The sequence below is a fragment of the Pavona decussata genome, unplaced genomic scaffold, assembly GCF_977016875.1.
Source record: "Pavona decussata unplaced genomic scaffold, jaPavDecu1.1 SCAFFOLD_92, whole genome shotgun sequence".
NCBI classification, from domain to species: domain Eukaryota; kingdom Metazoa; phylum Cnidaria; class Anthozoa; order Scleractinia; family Agariciidae; genus Pavona; species Pavona decussata.
Window position 1 is genome coordinate 4,820,562 of NW_028145509.1, and position 19,343 is coordinate 4,839,904.

Genomic DNA, 19,343 nt, shown 5'->3' on the forward strand with positions numbered 1-19,343 from the left:
TTCTTCTCCAGTCTTGTATAAATACAAGTCCAACTGGTACAGCCAATCTTTAAATTTTCCCTCTCGTAGTTCGTTCTTAAATCCTATTGAAAAGGTAGTTCGAATTTTCTTGAAATTCAAGGAGAGAGGCGTGAATCGCAGAAACCGCAAACTCGCGAAGCGCGGAAACCTTGGATTAGCTTCTCTCCCCAGTCTCACTTCAGTTCCATTTCTTCACTCGTTCTAGTCCTTTCGTTCGAAGACCGCGTGCGTTCGGAGAGAGGACAAATATAATGGACGGTTTTGCACTGTGTGCCTCCTAATACAGAGATATTTTTGTGCAGTTTACGACTATGCGGAAAAGCAGAAACTAGCAACGGCTATTGGAATTCAAAATGAAAACTGGGTGCAACCACATATTTTTCAGAGATAGTCAAGGAACAATGATTCTAAAAAGCTTTAAAATACATAACAATGTATTTTTCTCCTAATTGAAGGTTAATTAATTATCGCTGAAAATTGCTTGGCTACCCCCAATTTTCTTTTTTTTTTTTTATCTCAATAGCCCTTGCTGAGATCTCTTCCATCATAGACTGGACATAAGCTGCAGAAAGATACCTTTGAAATAATGGGCGCCGTAAGAACGCAGAACGTATGTGCATTAGCATAAGGAGGCAGGTCCTTAACTGACACCGAATATTTTGTTTTATTAAATTTTCAGCCTCGGATATTGCATTTCTAGCGTTCTGATTGGTTCACTAAATCTCGGTTATCAGCTCATATACCGTAGTTTGACCTTATATGGAAAACGAAAGCCCCAGGTGTCGCTAAGCTAAATTTTTTTCGGCAGGAAGCAAAAGTTTCTTCGGAAAAATGTAGAAAATAAAAAGGAAAAGAAAGAAATACCAAACAATGCCATCTCAATATAACAACAATAAAAGCCACAAAGTTCGGTATGACACTATTTAATGGTACGTATCTCTGAAGTTTCCTTTAAAATCTTCAAAAATGCAAGATTTTACGATTTTTTAGATCACATAACAACAACAATAACAACCGGTTACCTTCAAAAATTTCAGGATGGCTTGCAAATCCTGGCGGTAAGAGGCTAAAGCCAATCGAAGAAATTTCTCAGGAGGAGCTTCATGCCTGCCTTTATGTTTTTACGAATTTACGAGGACTTTAGATGGTTCATCTATGAAATCCGTACGAGCGGCGTCCATAATGTTCGTTTCCGTCGCTCGGCACCACTCAGCAAAACATTTGCACTAACAGTGCACAGCTCTTACGCTTCTCAAATAAGCTTGAAGTTTAAAAACTTGCACTGAATGCTTGTCTCAGTGAGGTTGTACCTCGTACACTTGGACTTGCCTGAAGTGTTTTAAATCGTCCGCGAGGAATTCAGTTCAGCATGAAAAAAGCCGTCCTTGCCCTGATCTCTTCCTTCGCTTCACAGCAGAACATTTACTCAAATGTGCACAACTATTACGCTTCTCGATGAGTTGGAACTTTAAAAGCACTTGAATGCTAGTCTCAGAAAGGTTATAATTTGTACATTTATAAAACGTTTCTTGAATTTTAGATGTCCGACTGTGTCCAATTTTCTTCGCTTTCGATTTTTCATTCAACTCCGTTTGCAAAGCGCTGCGCGTGTCATGTGATCATTAGGTTTCGCGCGCTTTGATCGGAGGTTGCCTCAACATCCGGTCGTTTAAATTTGAAAGAAAATTTTTCTTAAAATATAAAAATTCAATAAACTTCAACAGCAATGTCCAAACGCGGAGAATTTAATAAAACAATTATTCCATTCGCGCTTGTTGGATATGAGATTAGTTATAGCCAACTCGGCGCTTCGCGCCTCGTTGGCTATTTACCATCTCATATCCAACGCGCGCTCATGGAATAATTGTTAATTAATCTCTGTTTAGTCATCTATTTTAGGCGAGCACTTTGCTAAGGATAAGAGGTCCCATTGCAAGGTAATTAAAAAGGCCTTTCAAAATATCCCGAATACACCAAACTGAAAAGCTAAAACATGCAGTTTTCCTACTATCCGCATGTGAAAGGGCTATCATTTTCTATGGAAAATATATCAAAAGGATTACCTTTCCTATCAAAAATGATAAAAAAAAGGGTAACGGCTTGGACCTTGGGGCGGATCCTCCCTGTACAGAATATTCTTGACTCCCCGCCTCTCTCATCCCTCTCATAATTCAGTTTAGGCAGCAAATATCTTAAAACCCTGCTTGGTAACGTTTCAAGGAGTTTTGTGGGGTTTCAGGCCTACCCTTCAAACCTGCAGTGAGATCTGGATACGAGATTAGGGTGTAACATATCCAGACAGGCTTCGTCTAAATAAATTGGCATGCCATATCATACTCCCACCCTGGAACAAGGTAGGGGTCCGTTGGATCAACGGAAACTTGCTCCATTACATTTTTTCACCTTAGTTTATCATTAATAGAGAATCCATTCTCCTTCACAACGTGTCTGTGATGACGTCATTTGACGTCAGTTATTTGTATAACCGCAACACTGGATCCACCATCTTTTCGGTGAGGGTAAAACGCGGAAAGAGTTTGCGGAATGGAATGTGGAATGGCGTGCGGAATGGCATAATTATGCGAAATACGATTTACGCGGGGAATAAATTAACTGAAGAGCGCATCCTGTTTTCGCGCCAATTTTATAAGAGCAGCAGCTTTTTTGATGGTGCGGACTCTTGCTAAATATTAACAACAATTCGAGGATTTGATCGTCTGATTGTTGATTTGGAAGAAGTGAGGGTAAAGAAAGCGATGAAAACTGTTTATAGTTTTCGCATTCAAGGAACTATGAGTAAATCCGTAGTTAATTAAATTTCATGTTCACTTTACTCCATGCGACTTCGGTTGACAAAAATAACGTGGCAGCGTGAAGTCTTCTCAGGACAAAGATTGATCCTTTACCGAGGGCAAATAATAAACATTTTTTTTAAACCCTCGGTAAAAGATCAATTCTCATACCCTGTATGCTCGATAATTCATTTATCATGAGCGGGAAAATGAACAACAATTTGACCAAAATGCATTTGTGATAAGAATAGTTTCACAACCTGTCACACAACCAGTGTCGATAATTAGACACCATACTTGTCATCTGCTTTTTTGCTCTAGGGCTTTTTCGCTTTTAAATCTCATTTTAGGTTGGGACGTCTGGCACTGAAAGACCTTAATTAAAGACGGATATGTTTAGTTGGATAACGCGTAACTGAACTATAGCTACGTGAATCGCCGTATTGAATAGCTAGGTAGCTAGCTCAGCAGCTCAACAGTGACTTGCGTACTCGCAATGTAATGTGAGAAAAAGTAGAACATATTTTTCCCATGAGTTGTACAAATTGTAACCGTGAAAGAGTCTGATAAAATGACCGAGTTTAAATTTAAAATTTCTCACATATTAGTTTTGCCCTTGGACTGATGTTATTTCTCCAGTCTGGTGTTGCTTTTTGTCTAGGCTACTCGCTGTCACGTTCTTTTTGTCAACTAGAAATTTAATTTATTCTTAGTTCCTTGAATGCGAAACTTCATCGATTTCTTCACTCTCACTTCCTAACCAGCGATCAGACATGTTCTATCCCAGGCGTATATTTTCTAATCCTCGATCTGTTGTTTGGTTGTTTGATAGTCCGCAACATCGAAAACGCTGCTGCTCTTATAAAATTGGCGCGAAAACAGGATGCGCTCTTCAGTTAATATATTCCCCGCGTAAATCGTATTTCGCATAATTATGCCATTCCACATTCCATTCCGCAAACTCTTTCCTCCTTTTACCCTCACCGCCATCGTTTGGATTTTTCAATCTCTCGAAACAATTACCTTAAGTTAACCGAAATTATTTGAAATTTGTCTAGGGCTGTTAACAAAGCTAGATAAGTAAAATTACCCCAGGAAAACAAAGAAAATCTCAAGATTTTGCTGCTGACCAGAGTCACATATCCATCGCAAAAAATAAACTCAAAATGTGTCCGGCAAAAAACTAAAATCAAATAAAATAAAAAATAAACAGCAACTGAAAGCCTTGGCTCCCAAAATTGAAGCAGCTAATTAAAAACGAGGATGTTACGAACATTTTGGTCTGTAACGAGTCAACGTTTTATCCTTGCCAAAAAATTCGGGGGCACCCTGCTTTTCGGAGGCATTTCTATCTCGTGCAGCCGATAAAATCTTGTGATATTTGTATTACCCTGCTAAAGGGCAAAAGCTGCTCTCTACCGATCAACTTCTGATACTCTTAAAGAAGCCATGCCACCTATTTGTAGTGTTAATTTCAATGGCCAAAATCGATGTTTATATCTATGAAGACGGCAAAATAATGGATCAGTTTTGTTAACAATAACCCTGCTAGTACACAGAAACTAGTATTTATTAGCTTTGCCTGCAAGTTCTTCCTAAGTATTTTGAAGAATTCGCTAAAAATACTGATTATAGTTTGTTCATTCCAGGAGAAGTCACTTAAGATTTTCTTCTCGATACTCTGAGAGAAATTTGATGTTAGAGAAAAGGTACCTTGTCAAATATTTCAGTAGTTTTGATCAAAACATAGAAAAATCTCCGTGACTCCGTGACAGTGCCCCTTCAAAGGCCCACCTTCACCCAAGAGTCATTGCGGTCGATTGTTTTCGTTTTGAAATGCTGTATTGCCCAAACGCGTTATCTTATTGGCTGCCCGAACTCAAGCGGTTCATGCGGGTTTCCTATGCGACTCGTGCTGAAAGAAAGAATATTCGTGATCGCTTGTTGCATTCTCACTCGACTCGCACTCAAATAAAATGGGAGGGTTTTCATATATGAAAACTGTTCCTCGGCGCGCAATACATCTTGGGTGAATGTGGGCCTTTAAGGGAACAATTCAAATCAAGTGACCTGGACATTTGACACCTTCAAGAAACAGCAATTGCTAGTCTTCACTCCAACCCAGGCTTAGTTTAGGGATTGTAGAATTAGTGTCATTGCTTTGGCTGTTGGGTCATTTCTTTTAGTTAAGGTTAGTTTTGGGTTGGAGTCGGGGTTTGGGCGTCGACAACTCACGTGACAAACCTTCTCATCACGCGGCAACACTTTAGAGTAACTAGGCATACAGCGAAAGAGAGCTTGCCCTGAAAGGTTAATTTCAAAACTGACCACACCCCTGACTTGCACTTTGGGCTTTGTTTTTAAATGGAGCTCTTGAAGGCTTGTACCAACTACTTTCTCAAACTAAGTCCTTATTCTTTGCTTAGACTAACACAAAACTTTTCTAGTGTTACTAATACTAAAAGCTAACATCAGTTTTTGGAGTCTGTGAGTCAAAATGTGAACTACAATGGAAAAAGAAAATTTCATTAAAGCAAAAGTCGAGTTCAAAGATTGTTCAAGTTACAAAACGAGCGCGAGGTTAGAATAGTTTGTCCAAGCAACAGACACAACATTATGTTAATTTAATTTTTTTTAATCGATTAAGGTAAACTTTGTGACATTTTCTACAATATTTACAAGTTTAGTCTGCACTCCTGAATGCTAGTTACACGCGAATACATACAGTCGCGGTCTAGATACTAGAAAAACTGAATCTAACAATGGCGCTAGATATACGCCGCATACTCGTATCCATGAACTTATTAAGTTATATAGTTTTTTCTACTTTAGAATACCAAGTGGTTAAGTAATCTAGAGTTATGAACTGTTTACACGTCATAATTTAGAGTTCTTCTTTGAAAACATTCACCTCTTTGGAACTGGGGAACACCGGAGCTGTAAAGCAACAGCTGTATAAATCGCGATCGTGACCAAATAAGTGAACCTTAAGGTGGCTCAAGTCTGCTTCTAGTGCCGAAATAAATATGGAATTTTATTCATGTGCTCTCAATGCGCTGTGGTATGAGTATTTTATACTAATATATGCATTCTATGGAGCAGAACAACTAAACCTCTGGGACAGCGCAGTTTTCGATTGAGTATCGCAAGACCCAAACTAAAGAAATCGCTCTGGCCAATCACAAAACACGTAAACAGGACAATGAACCAATCAGAATTCGAAGCAAATACATGCGACAGGCGCCAAGCGTGGGAAAACGCGTGCAAGCAGGTCACGTTTGTTTTTGGTTATCCATCAGATTAATTGAGAAAGTTGGTAAAGCAAAACCAAAACAATTGCGAATTACTGTCGACACTCAATCGAAAACCGCTCTATTTCCAACTAAACAATTATCTTAATAGAGTACTCAAAACTGGCTCATTATCGAGTAAAAAAGTTTCTTTACAGGCGTTGTGTCTTTAACAGCAATGCTTCTTTCTAATAAGACTAAATATAGCAGTACAATAATTGGTTTATTTTCCTACACTCGGGGACAAACATTGAAACACGGCTAAAAAAAACTCGACCCTTTCTAACACATGCTAACATTTTCATCCCTCTAAAGACAATGTTGAGATCCATTACGGATTAACATTTAAACCAATAATTAACAGGATAACAAGAAATTGGAATGGGTAAATTAGTTTTAACTTCCATTTCTTACAATTATGCGAAACACGAGTTTTTAGAAGTATCCAAAATCCCTGTTTTTTATTCTAACCAGGATCTCATCTCGGTAAAATGAACTAGTGTTAGTTTGGATCCCTACGTACATGCTACTGAGCTCAGCCCGTAAAATAATTGGTTCTTCTACATGTATTCATGACCTCTGATTCGTGACTTTGTTACTTCTTCTTAAAGAGAAAAGCTGAAAAGTGGCGGAAATAGAGGAACAGATTGATAATCCTGGAGAATCACGATAACAAAACATTTGTTCGCTCAAATTGTCGAGAACGAAACTAGTCAAACTTGTACAGGATTACCTGATATAGGAGGTACACACGTGCACAAAATGTTACTTACACGTCCATCAACCCTGCACACATATATAAAACCTTCCTTACTCGTCCATTACTACAGTGTAGCTTCCATTCGTAGCGTGCTAAAAGGCAAGGCTACACCGTGCGTCACAATGTGTACATTTGTTAAGTCAAAAATGTTATTGTTTTTCGCAGGCAAGTCTACTTGCACATGCTAACCTCCACTCTCTTCGAGCACGTTTGACATCGGACATAACAGCACCAGTGAAACTTGCATTCACAGCGCTCCACCCTGAACTCTTGGCTCGTAGTGTAGCCCCTGTTACAGCACATCAGCTCACATCCATCTATAGCCTGAGAGGTACGGTTGCAGAATCTTCCTTGGGTTCCAAGCGAGCCCGTGTTGGGGTCTGCATTGCAGAAATTGGGTGAACGATCAAGATAGACCAGGTCCTTGATGGTATGGGGCTTGAAGTTGCGATTTCGTGGCACCAGGACCCTCCTGGAACCAATCTCCTTGACCTCAACCTCTGTAGCACCATCAAATTTCTCTTTGATGTGGTCGCCGACCAGTCTAAAGTTTGGCAGCGATCGCCAGCAAGTTTTCACGTTACACGATCCTGACACCCCGTGACATTTGCACTGAATTTTCATGAACTTCTGCACAGCCTATTGATCGGAAAACGTTGAACAAAATAAATACATAGTACAGGTGAAGTCGTTAAAAGATACAAAAATTGCCATAGAGAACATATAGCCATACAGAACATATTTTTTATAGTCTTGGTACCAGTGCAACTCTTTTGTACTTTTTGGCAAGGCTAAATAAATAATAATGTATTGGACGAAATCGGGCAATCCGAAATAACCCCTTAAGAACGTTGGTGACCAATACATTTCTCGTTTTAGTATCACAACTCAATGATACACACAAACGACACGAATAAATGAAGTGATCACCAAAGTTAAAGCAAGGTGTATTATCACAAATGAATGAAGAAGAGGGCGAATATATATGTTGGCATCATTGGGGTTGATGGATTAATGACTTATTGACTCTCAATGGACAAAAAAAAACTGAGACGTCAAATCAAAAACTCAGCTCTCTATACACCGTTATGAACTGATAGATACCATCCCAAGCGACATGCGCTCCTTGATAATGCCAAAATCGACTTCTAAATCGCTTTTCCTTTATTGATCAGTTATGCATCACAGAATCGGTCACGTCTAAAAGTCAGCTATTTTGAAGTTCTGCTGGACACTACGTACCATTCTCCCTGCGTTATTGTTGTGAAGATTCATCAGAACACGGGCAGGGTTTCCAGCTTTCCGTCCACGCTCCCTTGCGTCGACAAACGTCCTAGAAAACTCGATGCCATACTCTATATCATCACTGCACCCAGCCCATTTCCAGCCTTTTTCAGACATCCCTCTGTATTTCTGATCGCAACCGCACTTTCGTCCCAATTTCCCTGCGCTGCAAAACTGCGTGACAGCGTACGCCACACCGGCGGATGAGATGGAATGCACAAAAGCAGCCTCCCTAGTTCCTGGCAAAGACAAAACTGTCTATCAGTGAACTGAAGTTACTTTCTCTACATATATATCAAACCATTGGCAAACAAGCAGAAGATTGATATCTGGAAGGCTAATGAACAACAGTGGTCGTGCTAATGGGCTCCTATCAAGGGGGGGGGGGGGGGGGGAGGGGATAATCGCCGTCTTGAAAAGACAAAGTGTAAATAGAAACCGAGATTTCCCTATCGAATTCGAAATAGAGGGGCAGCTGGAGTTTGGAAGTATTCATGTACTACTATAACTGAAAAAAAGAAAAAGGAGAAAATACTACAGCTGGGAGTGGGATTTCAGCAACAAAGTATCAAGTATATGCACTAGACCTCGCGCTATAAAATGGATTTCTTTGTTTGTATTTTTTATAAATATATAATTGTTCTGTTAATTATAAATCTTATATGTGTACAATTGTGTGAGAGGCTCAAATGCTCAAATGCAATTTCATCATTACACGTTCAGTCAGCGGTCGAACTGATATTCAAAATAGTTCATTGAGGGCCAGTTATTTAAACATAGTCGAACTCAGGCCGAGGCTTAAGACATTTAATAGGCCTCCAAACTAGTTTATAAGAGATTTATTTACAGTAGATAAATAGTTTTCTAGTCTGGGATGCAAGCTTTCTTGTTACCGTCAGCAGACAATGTTTAGATATGATTGTTGGCAAAATTGAAAATGGCTCAGAACGTGGTTTTTGTTAACCACCGTCTAAACTGCCTTTTAATAACTGACCCTTAATCTCCTTGCTGATTTATCATAGTGGTTTACTAGTATCATGATTATTACTATTCTAACAATCTGAAGATAGAACAGCTTGTGAGTCTTTAAATTTCATTTAGAGCAGTCAATGCAAAATTTATATTCACACGATGCTAAGTAATTGAAGGGTGCATTGTAAATTTTAAAAAAAACTTACCTCCGTTAACAGAATTCCCAAACACGGGTGATTTCTCAAACTGCACAGTGGTGCAATTCCATCTCCTGTAGCGAAACTGATGCTGACATTCTTGAACAGCAATTGTAGCTCCAAATTTGACGCTATTCATTACGTCAATATTCCTCTTGCAGACTTGCACCTGTCTATGATTGAGTTGGTCGCCAACTTCATCGCAACTTCGTCTGCTAATAAAACTGTTTACAGAACTGGTGAGCGCCAGGGACCTAGAGATATAATGCATGAAGATTGATTAATATATGTAAGAAACGAATGTAATGTTAAGCTGTTAATAGAATGTTAACAACAGATAAGCTTAAATATTAGAGATAAAAGAAGTAACAAAAGTTTCAGAAAATAAATAACACTAAACCCTTTCTGTTTTCTGGGGATGGGGTAAAACACAAGTGAACACTGACCCTTGTGGATTTCCGTAAAAATTATCTGGCCACAGTTTGGTTTAACACTTCACTGTTCTTGTGACTTGATGCTTGCATGGTTTAGAGAAATTGACAGCCTTGCTTTTTACGGATTTTGCGCGTTTTGCTTTCACTGTGAAAATTTTAAATTTATCGTCATAGCTTTTGCATTTTTCTACCATTTTAGGATTTCCTTGTTGGTTTTGATACTTTGTGTCAATTTGCACAGTTTTCTGAGGTTTTGGAAAAATCTTAAAATCCAAGATGGCGGATCCAAGTTGGCGGCTGTCCGAAAAATGACGTAATTTCTACGTCATATGACCTATTGCCTAAGGAAACAGTCTTGATGGGTAAAATACCAAGCAAGTTTCACTATGTATTGAGGTTACGAAGGTGGGGCACGCGTTTTGCTTTCACTATGAAAATTTTAAATTTTTTCGTCATAGCTTTTGCATTTTTCTACCATTTTAGGATTTCCTTGAAGAAAATCCAAGTTGGCGGCTGTCCGAAAAATGACGTAATTCCTGCGTCATATGACCTATTGCCTAAGGAAACAGTCTTGATGGGTAAAATACCAAGCAAGTTTCACTGTGTATTGAGGTTACGAAGGTGGGGCACAAGTTTCAGCTAATCAGTTTCCTGGTTCTTCTTCATACGTATAAACGCTTAATCACTTCTAGTTAGATCAATCTGTAGATCATTCTGGTGCTTCATGCAGTTGGCTCATAGCGCAATTGATTCTTTTTTTGTCTATTGATTCTTGCCGTTCAGTTTTACTTGGTTTATGGTCAAGCAAATCAAGAGCGCAAATTCCTCGCGACAAACATAGTAGGGAATACAGTATTCGTATGGGAAAAAAGGGAATCTGACGTCAAATAATTTCCGACAAAGTTGAAACCTGAAATCTTCTCTCGGATTTTGGAAGAGCTTTACTGACAACGGCATGGAAGAGAAAAAGCAAAGCAAATGAGATTCCTCAAATCTGAACAGATAACAGAACTAGTGTTTTCTCAGTAAGTTTGAAAACTATAATTTTAGTCCGGGAGACTTAAAAATTTAATTTTAAGGGAATAATTTGGCATGCAATTGCGGTTTTCCTTGACAAATTCTTCGTTTTGTGACGTGTTTGCTCTATTTTCAAACGGCGGGTTATACCTTTTATTCGCTAACAGGCCTTTGAAAGACTAGCCACATTTCTGAAACACTGAAATAAATCTAGACACAACTGACAATCGGGTTTAACTTTACAACCGTCTTGTCATTTCAGAAAAGAATTCAAGAACGTCAAATCAGTATTTAATTCCGCTGCCTAATCGATCTATGTTGCCAAGGTTTTATCTGGGCAGCCGGACACAAACAAAACTGGCACGTATTTTAATCGCAAGTTGAAAACTCTACTCTATTGCAACTTTGCGTCATAAACTGTTAAGTGGTTTTATCAGTTGCGTTTGTTTTCATCGTAAAACTGTTTTTAAAGGTAAAATATTCAATTCAATAAGTAGCTTGTTGACTTTCAGACAAATTTGTCTCGCCTTTATAATTACATGAACTTTGAATTAGGACAGGCTGAAATTAATAGATTTCGCCTTAAAATGTTTCATTACATGTATATCAAGGTGCAGTCACCAACACTAACATCCTAACATATTCACTAAACAGTGTACTGCATACAAGCATCGCAGTCTCGGACATTTTTTTCTAACGATTATTAGTCCAGGCTGTTCTACCGAAAAGAAAACTACAACAAACAATCTTCTAACTCGTATTTCTGAAGCGTTTCCAAATGTTCCTGAATCAGTTGATACTTACAGCCACTGGCTTGTCGTCACCGGAGAGATAAGCACAAACTCGACTGCTATCAACACTTGAACCAGTCGCACCATTTCCACAAGCACCATGCTAGCTTCTTTACGAGCGGTTTCTTTAACTGGCGAGGTAAAAGAATGAAGGTTTATGATCAGAATGCGCTGAACAAAAGAGCAATCTAGCCTCCTTATGAAATCCCCTAGGCGGGTTTCACTCAAAGTGTTGCCGCCTCATAACATGTGATAAACTAGACAAAGTAATGTGCAAAAATGACGGCACTTTTGCTCAATGAATTTTCTGTTATTGAGAAGGGCACAGATTAATTAAAAAGCTAAGATGCAATGCGGGTTTAGCTCAGCTAACGAAATGACACTCGCTCCCGAAAGTTCTTTCGAAGGCTGACAAAGTAGCCAGAAATTCAGTGCTAAAAAAGTCCGTTTTTTATCAACAAGTGTACGTTCAGTGTAGAGTTAATACTTAATTACTGGTTTGTCACTTCGTTCCCGTATTATTTCACACTAATGTCTTTGTCTTAGTGGACAATGAAAAGTTGTCAAGTCATGACAAAGGTATATATGATAATTTTTCTCATCTTCAAACGTGAAGAACATTTTTGCTGGACCGGGCGCAGTATATTGAGCGTAAATAAACAGCTTGCTTAATTCCGTGTGTTTTAAATCGTATTGGTGTCAGATATGGTGTGGGATTTACTTTCTGAAAACCGTGTTTATTGATTAAATTGTTTATGAAGACCAGACTAGACTCTTTTAAATAAAGATTAAGCTCATAATGAATGATTACCTACTTTGTCGGTTTATTTGGTGAATTGACGGTTGCTCACGTGCGAATAAAATGAGTGAAAACAAGTTCGTTTGAGACGCTCCTTAAAAAAAAGGACTTCGTGTAGCTTAACAGGTGCAAAGAAAACAATACTTCACAGAGTTTGCGTCTTTTGGTAACTTAGAATTAAAGCAACTAGTCAACAAGATAATCGAGATTACCAAGAACTCGGTGACCGACGATCTATATGAATCAAACTTTTGCAGCGAACTTTTTATTTCACCGTCGTTCGTGTGACATACAATGACACTAGTTTATTGGCCAGTCACCTGTTCCTAACTTCAGGCTTAGTTAAGATCGATTTAATTGTCATTGTTACCCTTAAAAAAAATTACCACTCCAATGAATAAAATGAATCGCAGTAATTTCATTTCTACTTCTACTGTCCAAAGTTCTGCGGCAATTTTCAGAAGAAAAAACTTCATCGTTAAAATGCGTTTTTGCTCCTTTCTCTGTTCACGACATTAACCGCGAAATTACTAACTTGAGACGGCTTAGAGAATAAAGGTTTGATCTCACGCAGGTATAGTCAGGAAAAATCGGTCATCTTACCTTAGCTGAGTGCTGAAAACTTTGTACACTTATCAGCTAGTTTTTCAGTTCTGACGTTCTCTTTCTACTGTCAGCCCACAGTCTTATGTAATGTGCTCGTCTCTGTTGCGCTTGTTTTATTGGATTCAGTCTTATGCGATTTCATTATAAGTTCGGCCGTAGTTGTTTATAACGCCTTCGCATCCCTTGGGACTTACACACCCAGACAAACCCATACAAACCATTTTTTTAAAAAGCAATGATGTGAACGTAAATCTATTTCACTTTTTAATACGAATAAAACACTTAATGAGCGTCAACTTTGTACGCGAGTCAAAAGCTGTAAGCCTGGTATGCGATAATATTGATACCAGTCTTATGCTGGCTGATACAATGTTTTATCGTATGTTCGTGTTTACAAACAACAATACCGTCTTAAGTGCCATAATTAATATGAACTCACAGTGCACATTATGTAAATAAACAATTAACAGACCGAAATAACAATGTTTATATCGATTTTAAAGACTTCCGTATTTTCTCAAAACTCGTTCTAATAAGCCTTTTAATCTCGGCAATCGGCTTGATTATAGTTCACAGAAGTCTATTTAATTCTTGTGGTCAGTGGTTATTGATTCCTTGACGCACGGTTTCATTCACAATAAAGAAGAAATATGTCAAATATCCAGAGAAATGATTTTGAACAAAAATTAAACTATGCCAAACATTTCCCTTAAGCCTTCCGAATGAACATCTTTAATTAAAAAAGTTAACCAAATAAACGCGAACAATAAATATAACCATCCCGCCAGTTATTGAAAAAATTGTGATATAATAATTGCTGTTGAAAGTTATAGTTCCGAATTCGTGGGTTTTTCCGCCATTTAAGTAAGGCACGGAGTACGGAAATTTGACGTCAAATATTTTTCCACAACTGAAGAGATCAGACACATATCATGAGACATTCGCCGAGCCTACAAAGTTAAGATGACAGAAAAAGTTTGTTATTCAGCTTTGGGGGACTTGTTATGTTGATTTATCCGCAGTCCAAACGGGAAACTAAGTTTATACAAACGTCGCTTTTTCCGTCTTCACTGTTAAATTAAAAAACAACTGCGAACTGGTGTATTTATTGACAGTCTAACTGATGAGCTGACAATTAACGGTAGAATGAAAAGAAATTTACCGGCCTAATAAAACTGTTTTACGTTCGCTATCTCACCACAAAACACTCTTCTTGATCACCAGTACGAAAAGGTTAAAGAAATTAATTCCTCTGCACGTCCGCGACTCCCAGTCATAAAAAGGCGCGAAAATTTTAGCACGCGTCATAGGAATTAAAGCTTCTTATTGGTCCACGTACCAACACTCAAAATAGGCTAATCTCTGTTGTTTATATTATGAAATAAACGACTGCCTTTTCAGTCTTTTCTTGCGCCAGTAGCCACCGTACATTTAGATCTATCTATCTACTGGGTTAATACAGTTTTCATGATTTATCAAGAAATATTAATCAACCATGAGAAATTATAATTAGGTGCTGGTCGGAAAGGGCCATTCAACGTTTCCTTTGTAAACGAAATGATGTCTTGACGGTGGCAATAGACCGCTTGCTTTCTTTCAATAAAAGTTCAATTCCTTCTCAATGAAATTCAACGGTATCAATAGAGGTAGTGTTTGCTTGAACGCGTATCTTCCTAAACTAAAAGGAAATTGAGAATCGAACCTTTTGTCTCCTTCAAACATCTGGGTGTCAAAACTTGAGAATTTAATCAGTGTTGTTCAGACAACTTACTTACGGGCGGACCACCCCCAACAAAGCTTGTAAGAAGTGAGTGTACTTGCCTCAAATGACTGTGACTCTTATCCTTGAGTTTCGGTTAAACTTCAGCCGGCGAAGTGAATTCGAAATTGCAGAAAATTTGCGCCATTTGTATTTTGTGCCAGTCCGTGACTTATCTATTCTTCACACCCACGGCAGCTGTTTAATCAGTCGATATGTTTTTACACCCACGAAAGTTGCTACTGGTTAACTTTTCTTTTTCACACTGTTATCGTCTAAGTGGTGACCGCTTACTTAAATGTTCTGCTCGTACTCCCGCACGGCAAGCATTTAAATCAATTCTTCTTTTTATCCATTTGTAACTGATATTTTTACCATGTTAAAAAAAGGTATTATGTATGTAAATGTATGTACTGTATGTGAAATTTATCAGACGCTATTATGTCAGCACGGTTCAGATATATTTGTCTGTATGTTGTAACTTTAAAAAAAGTTTGCGCAAGGTAACGAATTTTAAAACACAGCCTATTAAAAGAGTCACAGCCTGGGACGATTATAGTGCGCATGTATGAATAGGGCCGTTATGGAGGGGGAGGGCTGGGGGTGGGGGTCCTTAAGTGCTTTAAAACTCTGATGAAAGCCTTTTACCGTGACGAACAGAAAGAATTCGGCGCTTATTAACGTAAAAAGTTTAGAAAAAGTATTTTCCGAGGCATAATTTAGATTATCTCTGTAATTCCGGTACAAGAAAATTTTCCCACAGAGCCTGAGCTGAAATCGCGAGCCCACTCTTGCCCGAGGCTCCCTCTCTGTTTTACAAAGTGGGCAGATATTGTTGCAATAACGCCCTAAACCATAAAACCTATCGTGAATTGCAACAATTCGAATATTCGTAAATTGTAATACTCAGATAACATTGTTGTGTTCCGTAACAAGTCGTCAAACTGAAATTACTGGTAACTGTGATGTTATTGTCAATCGACTTTTGGGCATAATCTATTAAAAAAATTCCAACCATATGCATTTCAAAGGTTTGGAACTGAGTGTTAAAACTGACTTTCTGCTGATCAACTAACGACGAACTAGCCAGCTAACCAACCAATTTACTGACCAAATAACTACCACTGAAAAATTTGTTGAACCATTTATAGCAGAAACAAAAAGAAAACAAAAAAGAAGTGCTAAAAAATGAAAGGAAACAGAAAGATATTCTCTATAAGGAAAACCGTTCGGACGACAAGCAGTGTTGAAGTTCTGCAATGTTTCATCAAGTATCTTTCCTAACGTTTGCTGGTGCTATACAATTAGGACCGGCTGAAAGTGAGGGAAGACGAATGACTCACACCACAGTTGTCCTTTCCCTTCGATCAAAATAAAACCTGGCCCCAGTTGTTCAAAGAGTGGATAACTTTATCCACTGGATAAGTCACTATCCAGCGGAGCAGATGTACTCCAACTAACACCTTTGGCAAGTTTTCCACACATATGCTTCTACTCTATCCACAAATTTTAGGGCTATTGGGAAAATCTTGCTCACATTTCATCTGCTGGATAGCGACCTATCCAGTGGATAAAATTATCCGCTCTTTGAACAACTGGGGCCTGGTGGCTTCTTTCACACATTTTAGGGTGGCAACTTAAACACCGTCTAATTTTAAATTCTAAATTTCATTTCAATTTGTTCGATGTAAATAAGTTTTTTTCTTTTTTTGAGTCTTTTGTTTTTTTAAGTTACTGCACATTACTTAATGTTAAATCGTGGAGCACCTGGAAACTAGCGAATAGCTAAGTGTGTTTTATCCACGTTAAATGAAGTATGTATGTATGTAAGGTTGCTATCAATTGATTATATTTCGAACCGAGGAACCGAGTGCTCGTGTGAATAAACCGGGGCTACACCAGTTTTGCCGGTAGCTCGGTGGTTAAAGCGTCCCAAATGGTGTACAGAAAACCATGGAAGACCGTGCAGACGCAGTAGGAATAGGCGAATTCTTTTCCCTGCGAGCAAGTTATCTGAACGAATAAGATGAATATAGAAGTATCACCATTTGAACTCGGCTGAACAATACATAGAGGAAAACTGCAACAGGAGAATCTATGTTGTGTTTTCATATTCCTCGGGAGTGTCTTACTTCGGTGTTCCCAAAAATGTTGTTGAGCTGATCAGTGGAATTGCCCTCACGACACTGGCAAACATTGAAATAATTTATATCCCGGGATGATTTTTCAGTAGTTATTTGCTAGTTTTATATCATGTTTTAAAGACCTGCTACAAAGCGCGACAATGTATTCACTTTGCGACAACTCGGATTATTACAAATTACGACAACGTGTTATTACAATTTGCGATCGGTACGTGATACACATTCAAATACAGCATAGGAAGTGATGTCGCAATTTACGACAATGCAGACTTAGTTTTCTGACCAATACATGCTGAAAATCGATGCGGCATCGGAAATCCAATCGATGTCATAGCCAATCGATGATCAATCAATAATCGCAAAAACTGTCTCATAAATTCTCGACTTTCATCGATTGTGGCGTGTTTTCTGAGACCTCATGTAACACCCTAGCAATGTCTGATCAAGACACGCAGCGATAGCCCGAAGTTTAGCCCGTGATATCGATACTGTTGACAAAGGGTATAATGAATGGCCGTTTTCCTTTTGTTGCTCGTGGAATTAACTGGCAAATGTCTTGTCGTGACTGTTTATTTATTTTTAGTTACTGTCTTGAGAATATTTGCGAGTCGCAATTCTTCTACTTGGGTCTGTTTATTCAGCTGTTTTAGATATAGAGAATGATTACTTTGAGCTGATTATCTTGATAGAAAATTTTGACTGTCCTAATAAGAAGGGCGAATTTGAGAAACTAAAAGTACGCTTAAATCGTAGTAAAGAAATTGAGGGATTCGGCAATGAAAGTTATACCCGAATGGAGAGAGGGTGCTCGAAACTAAACAACAAATGAAACTAGAAAATGGCTTACAATCCACCAGCAGGCAAGAGGTAATTTTTGCTATTTTAACATCCAATTTGTAATTATATTTTTGAAATCGGATGGAATTGTACTTCTTTAAAGCTCATTTCCTCCTGGGCCTTTTGGTCCATTCAACTTGAGGCTCACACACAAATCTCAGGTTTTCGTTTTAAAGTCCAGATTGCTTGCCATGGCGCATTGAAATATATCAATCACTATCAGCTTAGTTCAGTGCTGTCGTTGACGTTAATAGTTGCCACAGCTCACGGACTGTTTCAGAATAAAAAAGTTTACACACCCGCTAAATAACCTGTCCATTATTTTGAAGATTGTGGTAATTTCCCCGGGATTCCCTTAGCTCTTCTAGCACATGTACACGTCATTGTGAATTGACACCCCACACTCCACACGGGAAGGGTGGTCACCCTCAGGGGAAGGGATGGGCAAGGAATTTGAGCGGAAAACGGTAAATTGTTGATAAACGAATAGATTAACACTTTATTATCGATAAGCATACGAAAAGATTAACTAATTGTTATCGGTATATCGAAATAGATATTGAAAAATAGTCTGCATGCTCTCACGTCGGAAAGCGACAAAAATAACAAAATCTTTTACACATAAAACGTTGTAATGCACTTGAAATTCTTAAGTATTTTCATTCCAATAAACGTCATCAACAAAGAAGATTTGCCACTTAGTTCTCCGGTCCTCAGACATTTTTTTGTCAGAAAAACCGTGAATAGTCTAACAAGTTTTTACTCTGAAACTTGGGGAGGTAAATGTCTAAGACGTTTTGTGAAATGCCATTTCGTAATTAGTAATCACAAAAACACGTTTGTTTTTGTTTAGTTTTGTTGTTGTTCTTGTTATTGTTGAAATCTTAAACCAAAAGTTTCAAGATTTAGCAATTAAATTAAGCATGACTCAGATTTACCGAGTCTACAAATAGCTCTTTTGGAAAATCATCGTTACATCTGATAGTCTTCACCTTTGGATTTGATTTCAAAAATAACTTTTTATAGCAAACAATTACCACATCAATGAGTTCGATTTAACGCCATTTCCTTTTTAATGATTGAAGTTAATCGATGTGCACACCGTAATGACGTCCATTGCCTCGTTAAGCGTTCTTATCTCCAGGAAAATTGCGTTATACGTGGTCTTTGTGTTTAACCGCATTATATTTTTACCCAAAAGTTTCTCGCATTTTTTCCTTTTCTATCTAAGTATAGACAACCACAGCAATGTGCATACGTGTCTCAAGTTATCTTCTTTGCGGTATGCATAACACGCGCCTTTGTTTGTTTTTTTTTTTTTTTTACCTTTTCTTTCCTTTTCTTTTCTGGGGTACCTCCGCCCGATGCTAAAACTTTATACGAGGAACATTTTTGTAAAGCACTTTCAAAGTGCTTTACAAAAACGCTTCTCTTTGTTTCAATTCACGGTCACTACATATTTTCACCGCAACTCTTCAAAAGCATGCACAGTACATCCAGTGAACTCGTACTGCTCTCAGCTAATTCTTTTTCGTTTAAAGCGTTGTACTTATAGTTCTCGCTTCTGTTTGTCAACTTTCCAAAACGAGAACGCGGATCATGTAAAGCTAAACGCTCGAAATGTCTGCTTTTCGTTTATT

The 19,343-nt window shown here is 38.3% G+C and overlaps 1 protein-coding gene across 6 annotated transcripts in view; it reads right to left on the minus strand.

Moving 5' to 3' along the window:
* Nucleotides 1–5,427: 5,427 nt before the first annotated feature.
* LOC146474020 (protein Wnt-4-like) overlaps nucleotides 5,428–19,343 on the minus strand; it is a 40,217-nt gene continuing 26,301 nt past the window's right edge. For all 6 annotated transcript variants that reach the window (XM_085118046.1, XM_085118043.1, XM_085118045.1 and 3 more), the window contains 4 exons: nucleotides 11,572–11,689; nucleotides 9,326–9,570; nucleotides 8,106–8,386; nucleotides 5,428–7,502 (listed from right to left, as the gene is read on the minus strand). In XM_085118046.1, coding sequence (XP_084974172.1) covers nucleotides 7,035–7,502; nucleotides 8,106–8,386; nucleotides 9,326–9,570; nucleotides 11,572–11,660 — 1,083 coding nt within the window. In that variant the 5' untranslated portion in view covers nucleotides 11,661–11,689 and the 3' untranslated portion in view covers nucleotides 5,428–7,034. The remainder of the gene's footprint in view (nucleotides 7,503–8,105; nucleotides 8,387–9,325; nucleotides 9,571–11,571; nucleotides 11,690–19,343) is intronic.